Source organism: Pezoporus wallicus, unplaced genomic scaffold (assembly GCF_028554395.1).
Source record: "Pezoporus wallicus isolate ANWC-B61680 ecotype Strahan unplaced genomic scaffold, APGP_CSIRO_Pwel_v1 contig_6274, whole genome shotgun sequence".
Classification (NCBI taxonomy): Eukaryota; Metazoa; Chordata; class Aves; order Psittaciformes; family Psittacidae; genus Pezoporus; species Pezoporus wallicus.
In genome coordinates this window covers 1,118,136-1,137,406 of record NW_026635738.1, presented here as the reverse complement: position 1 = coordinate 1,137,406, position 19,271 = coordinate 1,118,136, and the positions used below count along the sequence as shown (strand labels likewise).

Below are 19,271 nucleotides of genomic sequence, written 5' to 3'. Positions count from 1 at the left end.
TCAAGAAGTCTGTGGTGTCTCCAAGGCTCTTCCACCCACTTCCCCTCACATTCCAGGCAGGCATGTGGGAGTCTGATGGAGGACGCATTAGGGTTGGAAAGAGCAGTAAAGGGCAGCATATTCATGTTCCCCAGAGCTCACTTGTAAGGACCGAGCACATCTCCCGCTGCTGCATCTCATGAGCACCCCTCTGGAGCCACACACTGTATCTACAGAAATCAACCAGAGGAGCTGGATGGGATCCCTCCACTCACTCCGCTGTCTTAGGTGGAATCAAGATTTAGCCCTCACTGAATCCATTTCAGTGTCCAAGTACTCCTGAAGGCTGTGGGAGGGATCCTGCCACTCGGGCGTGATGGATGTCCCTCCCTCTGCTCCCAGATGTGTCCAAGAAACAGAATGTTCTAGCCATGGCCTGGAGCTCCCAGCACTCTCGAGGCCTGGATGGGAGGGACTGAGGCAACACATGGAAGCTGTTACCATAACCCCATTCCTTGCTTTTATTCATCTTTTTCTCTTTTAATCATCATAGGATTCAGACGTGATTCACCATATGTTTTGGTGGAGAATCAAGACAGCATCTGCAGGTCTAAAATCCCCCCTTTTCTGCTTTTATTTGTAAGCTATGGACATGCTGTTTAAATTGGAATCCACCAGGCTCAGTCAGGTATCAAAGAGGTGGGGAAGAGAAAGGTTATGGGGAGGAACCACCCAAGAGGAGCTGCTGCTTAGGAAGGAGACCTGGCTAAGACTGAGAGTCTTCTTTTCCCTTCCAGGATAAACCTGTTCTGTTTTATCCTCTCCCCTGTAGGTAAAATCCAATGAATATCAGCACTGATTGACACTGCTACGGGAAACGTGTGAACCCCACAGCAGGCTCAGCCACTTGGGAAATTCTAGATTACTGTTTCTCTAAGCTTTTCATTCCAACCCAGAGCACAGACTAACCCTGGAACATCAGCTTTTCCCATGGAACAAAACCTCTGTTTCTAGACCTGAGCTTCCACAGCAGGCAAGAGCACGCAGGAGGGACAGACATGAACCAATCCCGCATGGGAATGGGATGTGCTGAACCCCAAATCCCTGAACAAAGGTGAACAGAGAGAAGCGATTTTGAGGTTTACAGCCTTTGAAGCAGAGGAAGGAGCAGCAGAACAGGGACTCTGTGGGTGGGATGCAGTAGTCTGTCCATCACTCCACTGACAGCCTGCTGCTGGGTGAGGTTGCTGACCTGGCTGCGGAGAAGCAGAGCAGCCAAGCCAAAGGGTGCCTGACTCCAGCCCTGAAAGCAAAGATTTGGGAGGAAGAGCATGCCAGAGCGGCCTGGCTGACCACCAAACCCCAGCCTATTATATAACCGGGCTCTCTTCCCTTTGCCCATCTGACAAAACACAGAAAGCCACTCCTAAATCCACCAGGCAGCAGCCCCAGCACCGGGGAGCTGAAGCTGCGAGCTGGCTGGGGAACACAGCGCTTCCAGTCAGCCGTGGAGCAGAGCAGTGCTTCTAATCTCATCTGGTAGAAAGAGGGCTGGAAGGAACATCACTCCTTGGCCCTGTCCCCTGGCTCAAGGCAGGTCCTGCTTGACTTGTGTTAATCCTGATGGGAGTCCAGCCTCTCCTCAGAGATTCTGTGGCTCCCCCAGCAACTTCTTCCAGTGCTTCTCCAGTGTGTCAGGGCCTCTCCTACAGCCTCCATCTGCAGGTGAAAGGACCTACCTGCTAGCAAGCTGTCACATCAGGGCTGATACCAGAGAAGCACAGAGCCCTTAGGTGCTGTCCTCCAGAACATGAATACAAGATCTCACCAGCGCCTGCTAGACTGATGGCACAGCAAGAGGCAAAGCTAACAGCACTTAGGACATCACCAGTATGATGTGTGCCCTGTCCTCTGTGTGGTGTGTGCATGGGAGAGGAGCAGGGAAGCACAAGAACGGAGGAGCATGCAAACAGCCCCTGGACGAGCAGAGGCTGGAGGTGGTGATGGGGAACATACCGTGCACTGTGCCAGGGCAGCTGAGATCTGCTGGATGTCATCAACTGTGTTCACGTTCAGCGAGTTCAGGGTCTCTGTGATGTTGTTGCGGGTCCAGGTCCGGAGTTCAAACTCATTCCCAGTCTCAGGTTCCAGAAGCATGGATCGCTCGTACTGGAGGCGATAAAAGCAAGCAGTGAGGACGTGTATCAGATTGTTTCAGCTGATGCTGAGCTCTGCTTAAGTCTCTTCCCTGCACTCCGCATCTCCCTGCTCTGCTCCTCCCAGAGGTGATCCAATGAGCTGGGTTTTCAGTAGAACTCCCTCAGTTTCACTTGTGCTCTCCAAGCAATTATCTTAACAGCCTGGCACTTGACAGCTAAGTAGTACATCACCGTGCAGCCTGTATCCAGCTCAGCTCAGGGGATCGCCCCTGCCTGGTGTTTTCCGGCAGGCTCCTACTGGGCAGAAAATGGGAGTATAGACTGCAATTCCTGCCCTGCACATGGGCCCTACTTTATGTAGGAGGGAAAGCAAATGCTGCCAGGAGGATGAAGAGCTTTGTGTGCAGGCAGAAGGGCTTTCTAGCTGCACTAGCTCGGCAGTCAGAACAAGGAGGGCTCCTTAGCACCCACAGCATCACCTAAGGAGCTACAGGAGTTGCAGAGCTGGAGTGCCGTGGGTGGCTCAGGGGAGGTGTGAAGGAGGTGGGGGATTTGGGCTGATTTGCATTTCTAAATCCAGTGTTTAGGCTTGAGTTTGACATCAAAGAGGGAAAAGCGTATCTGACTATGAGGGCAGAAAGTAGGGTGCATGGGAGACACCGAGGCCACTGCCTTCTCTAGGACCCTGGTTTTACTGTGCAGCCTCTCTGCTTTCCCTGGTCGTCGTGTGTCTGGAGCTTGTTTCTGCTTCTGATGCATGCACACAGGTCCAGCCCAGCTCCCAGCATGCACGCACACTGGTTTACATGAAGAGCTGCAGCCTCAGTCATTTCCCTGCATCGCTGCACCAAATGTGGCCAAAGAACATCAGTGGTGATTGCAAGGCTGTCTTGGAGGTCTCCCTAGGGCAGAGAGTGCTGCTTTACCTCATTTAAGATGGTGATGAGGGCCAGAGAGTATTCAATGACCTGCTGAGGGTCCCCTTGTTTCACTAAGCCCTGGAGCACGGTGTCAGTTTGATTGTAGAGCCAGTGGGAGAGGCTTGGAAAGCCCTCAGGTAAGCCGATTTCCATGGAGCTGCCAAGGGAAAGAGGCATTTGGGTTAAGGGCAAACCAAATGGGGCTGGAGAAGGGGGCAGAATTTGCCCTTTAGCTGGGAGGAGTTACACTGCTTTTGGGGTCTAAGGAACAAATGGGACACAGCTCCTCATCCTGCAGGCACTGCAGGACCATGGGCTCTGGCCTGAGAGGGTGGGACCACAGCTTGGTGCTGCCAGCTCTCTTTTGAGGGCTCCTGATACAGAGGAGGTGGCAGAGCACAGAGGTCTGAGAACGTGACACTGTGCCTTCAAAGCAAGGTGTCACCAGGGAATTACGGAGATGCTCAGGAAAGCAGTAACGTATGGGGAAGCCTCCCTGCTGTGCGATTCACCCCACAAGGGCTGGAATTCTCACTGCACTTCTGCTGAGCCTCCCCTCATCTTCCTGCTTCACCCAGGATGTGCTTGAGCCCTGCAGGACATGGACCCAGGGGCCAAGGCATGACCGTGATGCGGGAGCCTGGAGCTGCCACACGAGCCCAGCCTCTTACCGGTTGATGGCCACCACGGTCGCTCCCAGCTGGTCCTGGACAAGGACAGACACGGACACCATGAAGCCACTCTCATGGAAGCCGGGGGGCAGGAAGGCGCTGTGCTCGGCACGGCTGCCCTTGTACACGCAGAACTCGTGGTAGTGCCCGGCCCGGTGCCGAGACACCATGAGGATGTACACCAGCGGTCCCTCTGCATCCTCCGTGTCCCGCCAGCCTGCAAAACAAACCCAGACGTGGGCTCTGAGAGGGGCAAGGAAGCCATCAGAACGCTTCAGCTGTCCCTAGCACGGGGTCCCTGCTCTGACACACAGACAGGCTGTCCCCACAGTGAGGAGAGCTTGAGGACTCCACCAGGCTGCAGGGATGGCTTCAGGGCTTGCAATGCAAAGCTCTGCCCCTCTCAAGGTTTCTGATGTTCAGGGGTTTGGGTGCTGCCACGTTTATAGGCATTTAGGAAGAGTTTGTGATCAAAATGAAACGGGAACAACTCCAATGGGGCCGGGAATGGCACTGACCCGAGGGCAAACAGCTCCTGTACAAGCCCTGCAAAGCTTGGTATTACAGTGCAGCCCTCAGGCACTTCAGCATCTCAGGAACAACTGAGTTAAGGGTAAAACCCGCACACAGGTTTCCTCGGAGCTCCTGGGAATTCTGGGGAGCCTTGTGGGAGGCGGGCAGCTGGGACACTCACTGCATGTTGCCACTGAGCACCAGTGAAAGCGGACACAGAGCGGTGGGTCTACATCCTGCACGTTTCACTTCAGCTGAAAAACAACCACTAAGAGCTCCAATCCCCACCGCTCCAAAGGGACCCTCATTTCCTCGTTATTCTGGGCAGCTCAAACCATACCAAAGTCACAGCCTTACCACACTGAATCCTCTTCTCCTCCCCCAGCTTAAGCCAGGCTTTGGTGAGCAGCCTCCCCAGCCCCAGCAGAACTGACCTCCTGTGCAGCGTGGCTTCCGAGCATTCATGCACAGACAGCATTCATCTCTGACACTGATCATCTGGGGAAATCTGCTTTTCAGAGGCTCTTATTCCTTGGCCCAAGGCTACAGGATGTCAGCCAGGCCACTTCTCCAAAGCTAGACTCATTGCTGCTGTCCCTGCAGCTGGTCGAGAAGGTAACTGCCGACGGGAACATCCAGCCCCCATGGCAGAGGAGGCCCCAGTGCTTTGTCTTTGACTCTTCCCACATATGTGTGACTCAGTTTCAGGCACCTATCTTCTGTTTCCTGCACTGAAATACCAGTTTCTCCTGCAACTACTGTCCTGGCCTGGATAGCACCATTCAACTGCATGAACTAGGAGCAAAGTGCCTGGTTGCTACCACGAGTTTTGGAACTCCATGATCTGGGCACACAAAGCTGCTTGTGGCCAAGCTTTGGGGCTCAGAATGGGAAGCAGGGCTGACAGGTACTGCGGGCTCTATGCTCTCACCTGCACACTCAAAGTGCACCTTTGCCATCAGCGCCTTGAGGGGTCCCTTGGGAGACAGCCGGCAGGATCCTCCGACCGGAGGCTGGTTTGGGAGCAGGTCGATGGAGGCGAATCCTTCCTCCCCCGTTGTGAGGTCAGTGATGTGAAGGGTGAAGGTATACCCCTCCCCGTCCTTCAGAGCCCCTTGCCTCAGGACCAGGTTCATCCCTGTGTCACCAGTGGAGGTTGTCCTTTTGTCCAGGACGAGGGACTTGTTTTTAAAGCTGTGCGCTGCCCATCGCTGTCGGGATGAAGAGGGGAGAGACAGGAGGGGTTTTGGTTCAATCTGAACTTATGTCCTTAAAATGGTTTCAGCTTTGAGACTCATATAAAAAGTAACAGATTTCCAGTGGGAGCATCTGCCAAATTTGCAGTTGATAATTCAAGCTTTTAGTCTTGTGCGCTACAGCAACAAGAACTGGAGCCTTTCCCAAATGTCTGGTGGGAATATTTCCACTGTGAGATCTACTTTAGTTGCTGGGATTACATCACCCTCCGACAAGAGGATTTCATAACAGCGAATACAAACCACAGGAAATCAATGCAGTGCTGGTGGAGTCTCCACGGGACCCCACGGTTTATGTGCCTGAAGCTGAACGTGGCCTGGGTGGTTGCTGTTAATAGCACAAACGTCCAACTGCGATACCAAGAGGAACACTGAGATAGCCCACCAGAAAACACCACAAAAGGACATGCTGGGAGCCATGCGGATCAGCTCCCACGACAGGAATTCCACTTCTGAGACCTGCCTCCTTCAATGGGCTGCAGAGATGCTGTGCAGGGGAACGGGTAATTCCAGGAGGGCACAAAGGGCTTGGGGGAATCCCAAGAGACTGAACAACCTCTGCTTGAGACCCCAGAATAATGAGAAGGATGCCAGGCAGCAGGAGAAGAAAACACTTTGGAGACTTATTGTAGGAAAACCGTACTTTGGTGTGGGAAGGGATGGTCACCCGTGGGCTTGGCTTGAAAATGTCCCAGCCCTTGGGTAGGAGGAGACACTGATGGAGGACTGACAGGCCATGAGTCCTGCAGCCTGCAGGCAGAACCCGGGGTGAAGGAAAGCTCTGGGCATCTCACAGGGGTCCAGTGGCTACAGGACATGGGGAACCTGCTCCACAGGCTCTCCTGGCCTCCTCAATGCTGCCGAGACACGGGGACACCACGCAGGAGTCCCACGTCACACCAAACAAGTTCTGTGCTTTAAACCTCCAACCCAACAAGCCAGTCCTGCAGCCAGTTCCAGGGGCTGTGATGAAGAGACTGGTACCAGTCAGCCTTCATCCCCCAAGCCTGACCCAGCCATTGCATCTGTGGTCAGAGACTGTTTCCCCTCCGCCTCTCTGTGGCAGTTTAGATCCAGGACTTCTCACCCAGCTCTTTCCATCCTCTCCTCCTTGACTCTCCCCCTATCCCTAAAGCCCACCACACTGAAGCAAAGACCAGCATTGCTAATGACTTTACCCCGAGCTTGGAGTCATTGTGACAGTTCTGGCAGGTCCCCTCCAGGTAGACGTAGGAGCTCTTGCTAACTTCATAGACAGACTGAGCCTTGCAGGAAACACACTCCAAGGACACAATAGGGACTCCCCCTCTCTTGATGAACACCTGGGAAAGCAAAAGGCTCCATCAGAGATCTGAGACAAAGATACAGACATCTAACAGGCATGCAGACATCCCAGCATCTGCTTGTGCAAGGAGGACTCGCTCTGCATCGGACTGATGGTGATTCTGGATTTACTACATAATCTAGGTAATTCCGGATTTACTTTATTTGCTCTTTTTAACATCATAAGTCACTTCCCAAAAAAGCCCCTTTGGAGCCCTGTGCTGAATTCCCAGCACAGGTCCTGCTCATGGTGCCAGTGGGGATGATGCTAACCAAAGCCCCTGACTGTACAGGACATCTCAGGACAAATGGGATGCAGGTTAGAGTCTGGGAAAGGGGAGCAGTGTAACAGGGAAAGCCTCCAGCACAGCACAGACCAAACATCTGGTGAGCACCTGCCCTGGGATGTGACCGCAGCTCTGCTTTGCCTTCTGTGGGCTCAACTCTGGTCCTGCCTCTGCAGCTGTGGAGCCGGGGCTGTGGGTCCTGTCCTCGGCTCAAAAGGTTGATAAATGGGAAGTGTTTATGGTCCCGAGTAACAGAGGGCTCAGGGTGAGCCAGAGCTGAGTGAGGATGTGCTGCCCTGTGCACAGCAGCACGGTCCCGCCGTCTCCATCCCTGCTCTCATCCACGCAGCTTGCGCTAGAACCACTTGCCATGTTTCAGAACCCGACCCTTGGGCTCTCGTTCATCATTTCTGACACTACCCATATCCCTGCGAGACAGGGGTGATGATCGAAACAGGCAGACAACAGTTCCCACTGCACATCCAAGGCATTTTGCCCTGCAGCTTGGAAGAGCCACGTCTTCCAGGGAGTGCCATGTCATTGCAGGCTTCTAGCTCAGCTCCAAGCTGCACTTCTCAAGATGTCCACACACCTCCCTGGCAAAGCACCCAGGGGAGCTTTAGAAGCACTGGTGGGTCAGACACAACGGCTGCTGAGCTCTGAGCCCTGCGCTTTGTCTAAACTCCCTTAATCCCCCAGGAAAAGGGATTGTCCAGCGTTGGACGGAGCCCTCTGCCCTGGCATAACGAATCTGCTGCATTCAGACAGACAGCAATGAAGACCTTGTTTAACATGGCAGACTTTGAAAACAGGATAAATATTCCCAAGCCCTGCGCCGGAGCACAGTGAAGCTCCATTCATTCCTACAGGATTTGCAAACTTCCTGCAACGCTGGCCTGGTTGTTTTGCGCTCCTGCATGGAAACCAGATAGTACGGAATGTCCTTGACAGCCTCTCAATTCCCCTTTTTTCTCCCTCCCTTTTCATCCTGCAGCCCTGGTTTAAAACCCAGGCAGTAAGAGTTTCCACTTCCAGGCTAACTACAGCTCCAACTGCCAAGCACGCCACGATGAATGTTTCTGACACAAACCATAACTGCTGCCGGGCTGCAGACGCATTCAGCAGCAGGCTTAATCCGACACAAACAACATGCGCTTCAACAGAGCCTGCTCTCAATAACGTCAAAAGGAGAGAAGGGAGGAGCTGCTCAAGGTAAAATGAAGCAGCAGCTCTTAGGAAGCTCTCGCTGGGCAAGAGCCTGGTGCTGTGGCATGGGAAGAGCCCAGGGATGCACCCAGAAGAGCTGCTGACCACAGGCTCCTTCGCTGGCCTCCCACAGCAGATCTGTGGCCACAGACTCTTGGTCCCAGGAACCATTCAGGGCTGGTCCCTAATGCAGCCTCTGCACAGAGAGAGACTGACACAAGGTCTAAAGGAAGGAAGAAACTAAAAGGACTTGACAGGACGAGCAAAAAGTGCTGCGCAAGGCAGCATAAGATGAATGCATCACAGAAACACCAATGTCTGCTCCTGCCAATGACCTGGGTGAGATCATTTGTGGAGCCCCAGTGATGCCCTAAAACCTCTCTCAGGTGCTGGGGGGGTGCAGGAGGCAGCAGCAGCTTCCACACCCCCAGTTAAAGTGGTGCTGGCTCTCGGATGGGGATGGGGATGCAGGCCAGGGAGTCAGTTGTGGGTGGACACGGCCCCAAGCCTGCAGCACCCTCCTCTAGAAACTTCCCTAGGAAAAGGGCCACAGCCTTCCAGCTCCTGTGTCCAGCACCAGGCACACAAGGAGAGGCAGGGACCGTTGCCTGGGGTACGTACGGTTTGATTCGTTGCCTCGGGGCTCATCCCCTCCTTCCTGATGGTGAGGTCGAACGTATACTCCACATCTGCTTCTAACGCAGCTTTGGAAATTGTGACAATTCCTTCCTTGGCACTGAAATTCAGAGAGCACCCTGCAGCCGAGCTCTGCTTGCAAGGAGAAAAGAACTTTCAAACCCTCCTTGGTACGGGTGACCAGCGGGTTAAGTCCACAGCCAAAGCATGCAGGTCCACACAACGTCACGGTTACGGATCTTACTGTGCAGTGCCACCACTGGGGTGGCAGGAACAGGGTGGTGTGTGGACACCAAAGCACAGTATCCTATTGCCCAGGTCAGCAGTACTGGAATACTGTATTTCACCTGAGCTTCACATTCTTATTTTACAGCACTCAATTTATCATTAAATAGCTTATAAATTTTCCCAATCAACACAAGAAGCTCACACTGAACTCCAAAGTCTAACCCCCACACACTCCACATCCATTCTGAGGTCAAGAGAGAAAACAGTGGCTTTTTACAGGCAACAGAATCCCACATTCAATCATAAATGCTCCTTCTAAGAACATGGATGAGAATATGAAGGGCAGTTCTGCCTCATCCTTCTACCACGGTAGGGTCAGACCATGAGGACAGTGACCTGCTTGTGATCACAGTGGCCACAACTTGTAGTCACTTGATTCCTCTGAAGTCTAACTGCTGAAATTAGAGACTTTAATCATTAATGGGAGAGGGACCAGAGCCCCCAGCCCCTGTGCTGCAACCAGCTCTCTGATTCCTTCAGGTCATGGAAACAGCTGCACTGAAACCATGAACCAGAGGCCACGTACAAGGCCAGCACTGGACTGCAGCAGGATGCTCTGCACTGCTCCTCACAGCAATTCTGGTACCACCATCCTGAACTGAAAATTGGGATCCCTTTGCAACCCTCCTTCTGGAGCAGCGTTATTAAAGATGCTCACAAAGCCTCCCTTGACACCATTTTAACTCAGAGCCATGTTCATAGAGGAGCTGACGTGCAGTTGGGGCTCCCAAATGACCAGCCTCTCTGGCTGTGCAAAACTGCTCTTACCTTGGAGGAGTAGGTACAAGACCAGTCGTATAACAACAGGGTCTGTTCACCATCATCCAAGTTTGGGTCATAGGACTTCTCCCCATCCAAGATTAAGTCCTGAGTGTTGGACCATACACGGTATGACCCTCCATCAATGATGGGGACCAGCTTACTTGGTATCACAGTGACATTGGCGAAGATGCTTTTGGACAGGGGGGTATCTCCAAAGGAGACAATAAAGATGAAGCAATAGTTCCCAACTTGCAGGGCAAGCTTTGGTATTACAAGCTGGGGCCTGTTCACATCAACGTTTGGCAGATGGATCCTGCTGGAGTCATCCAGGTTCATGCAGCTGGGTGCTTTGTAGATCTCCCATAGGTGCTCTGTCTGGTACTTGATGCATCCACGGAGGTCAATCTGTGCCTCCAGGTAGTTCCTCTGGGACCGCTTCATGATGACTTGGGGGGGCAAGGCCAACTCCACCTCTGGCTCCTCACACTCCAGCACTTTGACAGTGACAGTGAGCTGGGCTATGAAGAAGCTGATGAGATTGGTGGCGTTCACCTCCACCAGGTAATCCCCAGGGCTCAGGTAAGAATAGTTGGCTACTGCAACCCTGGTTATTTGAGTGGAAGAGCCATCCCCAAAGGTCCACAAGAACTCAACGCTCCTGCTGCTGGGCACCACGACTGCTTCAAACAGTGCTGTCCTGTTGACAAAGGCATTGGAGGCAGTGAGGAAGACCTGGACTATCGGGTCTTGGACCTGGATGGTTCTGGTGACGTTGATACCTCCCAAGTCATTGAAGGCACTGAGGTGAATCTCGAGCAGCCCTGCAGCTTCTGGAGTGTAGGAAACTCTTTCTCCTGCCATGGTGACCACGGATCGACCTTGCTCCTTCCACAGGGAGAACTGCCAGGAGAAGGACACACGGGAGCCGCTGCCCACCTGGGCACTGAAGCTTTTCTCCGTGCCTGTGGCTATGCCTTGTTCACAGCAGTTGAGGAGCCTGACATCCCGGATGGCCTCCAGCACAGAGATGAGCACCTGGGCGTGCGCGATGCTGATCTGGTTCTGCACCGTCACCGTCACCAAGTAATCGCCGCTCTTGGTGAACTCGTGAGTGTACTTGGACCCGTTGAGCACCACGGAGTAGTCCCCACTTATGCTCACCAAGTAACTCACCGAGGTACCCGACGACATCCTGATCACAAAGGTGACCTGTTCCCCTGGCTCCACCACCTTCTTGCTGGCAAGGATTTCCAGGCCTTGGATCCGGTCCTGCACTGAGATATTCCTGCTGGCCAGAGCCCAGCTCACATCGTTGGATGCATTCAGGTAGACTGTATAAAACCCTGCTGTGGGGAACGTGACAGCCACAGACTGGCCACTCAAGGTGCCGTTTGGTACCTCCCAGAGCCAGGTCACTTCAGTCCCTCTCTGCAGCTCCCCCTCAAAGACCACCGTGGAGCCTGATGAGACGTATCTGCAGTCCAGTTCTGCAGTCCCTATGCTCAGCCCCTCTATGACCTCCTCTACACAGATATAAACTGTGGCATTGGTTGAATTCAGCTTGTTTTCTGCTCCAACAACAACCTCTATCATTCCAGGGCTTTGGAAGGAGTGTATAATAAAGGGTTCAGAGGTAACAGGAGAGAAGCCCTCCTCTAGGTACCAAACATACGTGATGCCAGTGCCACTGGTTAAGGTTGTACTTATGTTAACAGAAGCATTGATAGCCACTGGATTGGGGAAGGCATAAGGCTTTAGAAGACCAATGCTTTCAATGAACTCCAGTGTCCTGTTAGCAGTTGCACAGCCCAGCATGTTGGTGGCTTTCAGATAGACCGTGTAGTTTCCAGCTTCTAGGATGCTTAAGGAGAAGGTTTTCCCAGCAAAGGTCTGCACAGCAGTGCCATCCCTTTGGGCCACCCAGCTGTAAGAGATGTTGGTTCCCTCTCTTACCACCGCCTGCAAATGGAGTGTTCTGTTAGTTGGGAAATAGATGTCCTCCACCAGGTCATTGCTCATCACCTGCAGGCCTTCAATCTGCTCCAGGACATAGACATAGATGCTGTCCTGCAATGAGCTGATCTTGTTCTCTGCTGTCACAATGACATTGAACGTGCCCACGGACCGGAATGTGTAGGATATGGTGGAGGAGCCCTGGATGGGAGTGCAGCGATCACACAGGATCCATGAGTAGCGGATGGCGGTGCCAGCTACGAGCGTGGCCACAAAACTCACCGAGCCATTCAGTGGCACCACTGTCCTGCTGGCGTTGATGGTCAGCCCCTGCAGCCGTCGCTTCACGGTGACCTCCACGGTGCTCTCATTAAAGCTCACCTCATTCCTGCCCATCACACTAATAGTGTAATGGCCTGTGTTGTTGTAGGAGTGGGTAGCAATCTGCCCAGGCTGGGTAGTGCCATCTCCAAAGTCCCAGCAGTAGCTCACTTTGGTTCCATTCATGCTGGCAGAGAACAGGTAGATCTGGTTCAGCTCCAAAACGCTCGTCCCGTTATATTCAATCTTTGCTACCCCAACCGGCTCCTGGACTTCCACAAACGCGGTGTCATTGTTGAAAGAGACGTTGTTGGAGACAGTCACCGTGACCAGGAAGACCCCTGTGTTCTTGTAGGTATAGGTCACCTCAGTCCCACTCGATCTAGTGGACTCATTGTTCCCGAAATCCCAGCGGTAGCGGTACTGGTACAGAGGCACAGCACTGACCTGGAAGCTGCTCTCTTCACCAAGCCTCACAAACTGCTTGGACGGGAGAAGGGTGACGTTGACTATCTCTGGCTCTACACAGACGCTGGTGAAGTAGTGAGCCTTGTTAAAGCTGCTTGAGAGAGTCAGGGAGAGGGGGAAGGTCCCGCTGCGGGTGAAGTTGTGCATCACCACCGGGTCCCCTCTGACTGTCACGTTGGAGGAGCCGTCTCCAAAAGTCCAATCAAAGATGTATTCCTCAGGGTCGCCCGTCACGTAGGCAGTGAGCTGCACATCCGGGTGCTCCAGGATGCAAGAAGCAGGCTCTATTTTGAGCACTTCCAGGACAAATATCCGAACGGGCACGGTTTGGGAGACAGAGTTCACCGGATTCACAGCAGTCACGTTCACCGTGCAGTTGATGTCCTTTATGTACACGTGCTCCACCACCGGCACCCGAGTCCTCAGCACCGTCCCGTCGCCCATGTCGAATATCCAGGTGATGCTGTCCCCTGTCTGCACCGAGGCGTTGAGGGTCATGGATGCTCCCAGCTCTGCTGCCTCATCCGCAGAAACCTGGAGCCCCGTTATCTCCTCAAACACTTGGTAGCACTCGACCGTCTCCACGCTGCTTATGGTGTTGTTGGCTGCCACGGTGACGTTGTACACCCCTCTCCTGGGGTAGCTGTATGTCGCTGTGGACTGGGTGTCCGTGAACAGTGAGGACCCGTCCCCAAAGTCCCAGGTGTACACGACACCATAAGGGGATGGCAATGGGTCGGCCCTGAAGGTGACCGGGCGGCTCACAACTAGAACATCCTCCTCTGCTTCCATCTTCACATCAACCAGGTAACTGTGGACGTGCACTGGGGTCAAGTGGGTGAGGTTCTCAAACTGGTTTGACACGAGAACCACCAGGGCATATTCTCCTGCATTGGGAAAGAGCAGGAAAAGACCAGTCATGAGGACATGCTTGTGCAACAGCTTCTGGCCCAAAAATGCCTGAGCTCCTTCTTCCCCCCAGGAACCATCCTGAGCATACCTGGGTCTTGGTAGACGTGTGAAACATTGTGTTCAATTACAACCTCATGGACACTGGGATCAGGAACAAGGAAAGATTTGTTGTAGGGAGGTTTGAACAGGCATGTCTCCTGGATGCCATCTCCAAAATCCCACCTGGAGAAACACGCAAACCACGTTACACTGCACAACAGGAGGAGCATGGAAACCCCAGAGGAACCCTGGCCTGGCCTAGGGCTGTCTTGCAGGCTCAGGGCTGGGGTTGCCAGAGAAAACATAGGAAGCATAATGCCAAGTATCAAAGCAGGAGCTGAGGAACTGTCACCGTGAGAGGAGAACAGCATTGGTAAGTAGAGGAGGAACCCAATATTAAAGCAGCACTGCAATCCTTTAAAAGAAAAGCATTTCAGGCTGAACTCTAGGGCCCAGCCAGTGTGACTGAACCCCACTTGCAAATTAACTGAACGGAGCTGAGAAACGGGCCCTGGGAAGAGAAAGAGTAAGGTAAGACTGGTAAGAGTGCACAGCGAGAGCCTGAGTTTGGGCAACTTGCAAAGGACTCACAGGAACATAGCATCCACAGCTGAATCAACCTGAACTCTTGCTGTAAGCTCCACGGTGCTGTTCTGAGGCAGGACCGGCAGGACACCCAGCACCGTCAGGTTCTTCATCTTATTCATCATCTCCACAGTGACATTGTAATTGACTGTGAAGTTACTGACGTGGTTGGAGGCGGTGAGCTGGGGAGGACAGTGGGACAAAGAATGCATCTGGGGTCACCTTGCTGTGCTGCCCTCTCCTGAGAGTGGGGCTTCACTGTGCTGAGGGGTCCCACCAGGCAGGCGAGCAGCTTAAGGTCAGAGAAGAGCAGCTTCAGTGGCACTGGAAAGCAGCATAGACTGGCAAGTCACCTACCTGGTGAAGCCACCTCTTGCTGGAACCACCACATCTTCACCACTAAAGCCAGTCCAAGGAAGGACTGGAAGAGGACAAAGGGAAGAGCTCATCCCGAGACTCCTCTGGCTCTGAACATGCCAGTTACCCTTCTGCCTGCTCCACAGTGTCTCCAGCTGCAAAGCCCAGGCACTTGCTGGCACCAAGGGGTCAACAGCCATCCGGTTCCCTTAGGCCAGTGGCAGATGAGTGGCTCCAAGCACAGAGTGGGGATGGGAGAGACTCCTAAAACCAAGCCAAAGGCAGCTCCAGCAGCCTGGGTGCAGTGGGCACAGAGAGGGAGAGCAAAGTTGGGCAAAGGAGGGGAAAGGAGGCAAGAGTCTGAAGAGACAAGACAGAAGTAGAGCAGGATCCTCAAGATTATCTAGGCTTGTACCACTGACGTGGTACCTAACGATGAAGCATCTCGTCACCTCCTCACCTGCAGGAGAGCTGAGCTGCTGACAGAAGGGATCCTTCACCCCCAGTTGAACAGAGACCTCCCACCCCAATGAATAACAGGAGTTTGTGTCTAGGCTCTGCGGGTCTCTTATACCGAACCCAGTGGACTCCAGACTAACGCCACCCTCTCAGCTCTGGAAGTGGAAGCAATCCAGGCTGCCAGCACAGGCCTTCACCCAGCAAATTAGTGCTGCTCAGCGGTGTGCTGCACCAAGCAAGTTAGTGGCAGCAAGCCCTCGAGCCAGGCTGGATCTCTGCAGGAAGCCAGCAGTTCCCCTGCAAAGGGACCAAGCAGCTTGGAGCCAGACCAGGGCTCTGCATGGCAGAACAGGGCATGACACAGAAAGATGTTCTGGCCAGAGATACTGTTCCATAAGAGACACCTCCCTCTGCCCAGCCTCTCTCGATCCTTCTTCTGGGGTCATGACAAAAGCAAGCTCCAGTGTGCACCAGTAGAAAGAGAACAGGACACAGACCAGATGAGCCTGTGGCAGAAGCTCTGTCCTGCCTATGAAAGACTCATGCTTGCATCCTTGCCTCTGCCTGGTTCTGAATCCACATCTCCTGCCTGCCAAAGCAGTGGCCAGCACCCTGCAGTGGGGCTCCCTGCCTCATTCCTGTGGGATGAGTAAGGGCAGACACTCCATGAACAGAAGGAGAGCATGAAGCAAAGAGGAGAAAGCAAAGACAAGGAAGGCAGGGAAGTCAGCTGTAACAGAACAGGAAGACCCTATGTGCAAGAGCAGCTCAGTGAGAAGCAGCAGACAAGCTCATTAAGTGCACAGTGAAAACCTCAACTCTGCCTCCTCTCCCTGCTGCTTTTCCTGCTTAGTTTGTGGGATGAGATGGAAACCCAGGATTGCAATGGTATGATGGGAAAGGCCTTGGCTTACCGAAAGCTTGTACACAGCTGGGCTTTGGTAGATAACGTTGAAGACAATATTGTAAAAAGTGAAAGATGGTTTATCATCTACTGTCCATCGGAAAGTCACATCTGAGCCAGCTTCCATCACTGGGATGTAGCTCTGAAAGGCAGGAGAACATTTCACACTGGTGCAAGAGAGCAGGAGGCACAGCGCTTCCCGGGAGATCCCCAGCTGAACTGGAGAGGGAGCAGGGCCAGGCTGGGAGGCATCACACACTGCAGGACAGGATGCTCAGAGCATGACACAGAGGTGCCAGATCATCTGTGCCTTTGCTGCTGGTAGAGAAATGCAGCCCCTGACTCCATAAATCAACAGCAGAGCGGGGAGCAGGCCCCAGGCTGCCTGTCCCCCTCCCTAGGGCTCTGCTCTTTTGATCAGGTCTCTCTTGCTGCCTAAAACCCTTCCGATAGCTTTGCAGAAAGAACTCAGCTTTAGCTACACCTCTGAGCTGAGCCTCTGACCCCTGTCCACGACCCAAAGCCTGTATTGCCCTGCACTGCACAGGGTAGGCTCCCTCCTCACTCCCCCAGTGCCTCCCCAGCAGACCATGTAGCCAGGAAGGGTGAGACCAACAGGCATTGCAGGCACAGGGTTCTGCCATAAGCAGCGAGAGCTTGAGCAGAGCATTTCACAGACACCCACGGGCAGTTCCTGCTCAGGTTCTGAGGGCTTGGCTCTAGCTCTGGGGACAGGGGACTGAAGGAAAAGAGCCTGCAAACACCAGAGTAACTCCAGGACTTGGGTGGATGGATAAAACATTCTTATAGCTTCAGCCAACTGATGTGAGGATTTAGAGGAGCGAATCTAAAGGAGTAACTACCTTGACAAGTCAGAAGCAGTTAAATGCTGGTTCTTCAGAATGTCTCTGGTTTTCCACGGAACTGGAAAGCCAGCGTCCCCCCTTGCAGGAGGCACTTACCTCTGAGGGAATCCAACGTACTTCCTGCTGGAAAGCACCAGTGCTTTCTGCCACATGCCCCTGTCTGCAGCAGCGCTGTCTGCATGGCCTGGGAGCGGTGCTTAGCAGCAAGCAGTGCTACACCCCACCAGTGTGGAGCTGAGCCCCAACCTCCTCATGAGCCACACACCCCCTTAGTGCCAAGGGCTAAAACCACTGCCGAGGGATGAAACAACAACAGCAGTCAGCACTCACCACTCGTGTGTTTAGCAGGACTCTGCTCTCAGGGTCAGGGGTGGCCCGCAGCCCGCGGATGGGCTCCTCCACTTTCACTGTGACGGTGATGTTCTGGGTGCTCACGGTGTTCTCTGCCACGAGCACGTGGGTGCTCACCCCTTCCCTGAGGCCGCTCAGGCTGACCACAGCGAACCAGGTGTCGTTGCTCTCCCGGGCACACTCTGCTGTGAGCGGGGCAAGAGCCGCCGGGCAGGACCCCTCGAAGGGGAAGGTGCGGTTGTCTCCCAGCCAGCTCGCTGTGGCGTTCACCCCTGAAGAGAGCTTGATGAGCAGGGTGCTGTGGTTGGATGGCAGGTAGACCCTGCCACCCTGAGGAGCAGGGTGGATGACACGCAGGCCTGACACCACGGAAGTCACCCAGAAACTGCAGGACACGTTGGTGCTGAAGACCCCGTTGTCCACGTGGGCTCTGACCGTGTAGCGACCGGGATGCTCCAGCCCCGTGTTGTGGGGGCTGATCACTGGGACCAGCTGCTCCTCAGCGTAGTAAACACGGAGCGAGCAAACAGTGTTGTTTATCCAGGAGGCACCAAAGAAGCCATCAGCCAGGCCAAGCTCCCAGTCTGAAGAGTTCATGCTTAAGACACTGGTTCTGTAAGAGGATGTGGTACTCGGTTGGCACTGGAGGAGTGAGCCCAAGCCTGCGCTATGTTGGAGACTGAAGACATCCTCAGCCTTGACAAAGATATTTTCTTTCCTGAATGTGACCTGCAGAGAGAGGAGACACTTTTGGATTAATGCTTCAAGTTCAGAGCACTCAGCACTCAACTCCTGTCCGGGCAAGGCAGCTGGATTTACTGCCAAGTGGAAACCAACTGGGAAGCCACAGATCCAGCCACAGCATGGGGAGACATGTCACCACTCTGCTCTCCCCAGCCCCTCTGAGTCAAATGTGCTAGCTCAGAAACCAGCTTCCTGCTCTATCTTCAGTGCTTAAGTGCAATGGGAATGGTTGCTCAGCCTTTTGAGCAACTGGGTTATTGCAACAGGTTCCTGCAGGGAGCCCATGGCTTGCAGTTGGTGGCGTGTGTGACACTGGGCAAGTCATTTCATTTCAATGGGCTTCGGTATCTCCATCTGCAACTTGGGACCAATCCTTTATTCACCCAGAGCACTCAGGAGAGAACTGCCCCTCCTACTCGCTGGTTACAACAGCTAGTAAACACTGACCAGATAGTGGGAAGAAGGGCCGGCTGGGATCGTAAAGAGGACTTCCTTGATGAGTTCATAGCTGAGCTGGCTGTCATTGTGCAGAGGGGAGAGGGGGGGACGGGCGCTGGCAAGAGAAGCGTTGGCACACTGGGTCTCGTTGCAGCAGTCGTTCAATGAGGAGCACAGATTAGTCAAATGGCACCACTGGAAACCAGGAGGACATTCGAGCAGCGTCCAGTTCCCATCATCCTGAGCCACGTGGAATGGTTCTGTGGCGTTTCTTTCCTGCTGGTAGTCTGGAAGAAGTGATAGGGAAAGCAAGGATCACCATTCTGACCAGTAACGCTTCTCCTTGCTCCAAATGCACCAATTCCCACTTAGACCTTGGCTCCACTCTTAGGACAAGCTGCAACTGCAACACATCCTGCTGCTCCACAAGACCAGTGCCCTGTTTTACTGGAAACCTTCACAAAGGCACAAAGACCATTACTAACAAAGTCTCTTTTCCAGTGAGAACACAGCAATTTGCAGTCTAAAAGAGATCTGTGCTCAAGACAAAGCGAGTCCAGAGCTGGCTTTGACACTGAAAACACATTAAGCAACTTCTCAAGTTAATGTTTTCATGTCAAAAGTATCTCTTCAGTGTCAAAAAATATCCCTTTGTAACCAGCCAACCCTATGGCTACAGCAAACATTCTGCTTCAAAGTCGGCTGCCAAAACTGTGACTATGGGGCTGTTGTACACGGAATGAAAAGCTTATTACATTATCTCATCCATCGGGAAGAAACAGGCTCAGGAAAACGTTCTTCCTTGTTAACCTGTGGGGCCAGATGGACCAGAACACATTCCCGTTTGACACGTGATGTCTTCCCAAAGTATTCA

The 19,271-nt window shown here is 53.4% G+C and overlaps 1 protein-coding gene across 2 annotated transcripts in view; it reads right to left on the bottom strand.

The window, feature by feature from the left end:
* The window catches only part of PKD1 (polycystin 1, transient receptor potential channel interacting), an 83,246-nt gene that overhangs the window by 18,144 nt on the left and 45,831 nt on the right, over positions 1 to 19,271 (bottom strand). The window contains exons 10-21 of one of the 2 annotated variants that reach the window (XM_057398102.1): positions 18,407 to 18,684; positions 17,195 to 17,944; positions 16,009 to 16,140; positions 14,285 to 14,460; positions 13,743 to 13,876; positions 10,007 to 13,629; positions 8,936 to 9,085; positions 6,677 to 6,820; positions 5,174 to 5,453; positions 3,730 to 3,946; positions 3,065 to 3,215; positions 1,996 to 2,148 (exon numbers count right to left, since the gene is read on the bottom strand). In XM_057398102.1, coding sequence (XP_057254085.1) covers positions 1,996 to 2,148; positions 3,065 to 3,215; positions 3,730 to 3,946; positions 5,174 to 5,453; positions 6,677 to 6,820; positions 8,936 to 9,085; positions 10,007 to 13,629; positions 13,743 to 13,876; positions 14,285 to 14,460; positions 16,009 to 16,140; positions 17,195 to 17,944; positions 18,407 to 18,684 — 6,188 coding nt within the window. The remainder of the gene's footprint in view (positions 1 to 1,995; positions 2,149 to 3,064; positions 3,216 to 3,729; positions 3,947 to 5,173; positions 5,454 to 6,676; positions 6,821 to 8,935; positions 9,086 to 10,006; positions 13,630 to 13,742; positions 13,877 to 14,284; positions 14,461 to 16,008; positions 16,141 to 17,194; positions 17,945 to 18,406; positions 18,685 to 19,271) is intronic. The other variant, XM_057398103.1, reaches the window with a different exon arrangement.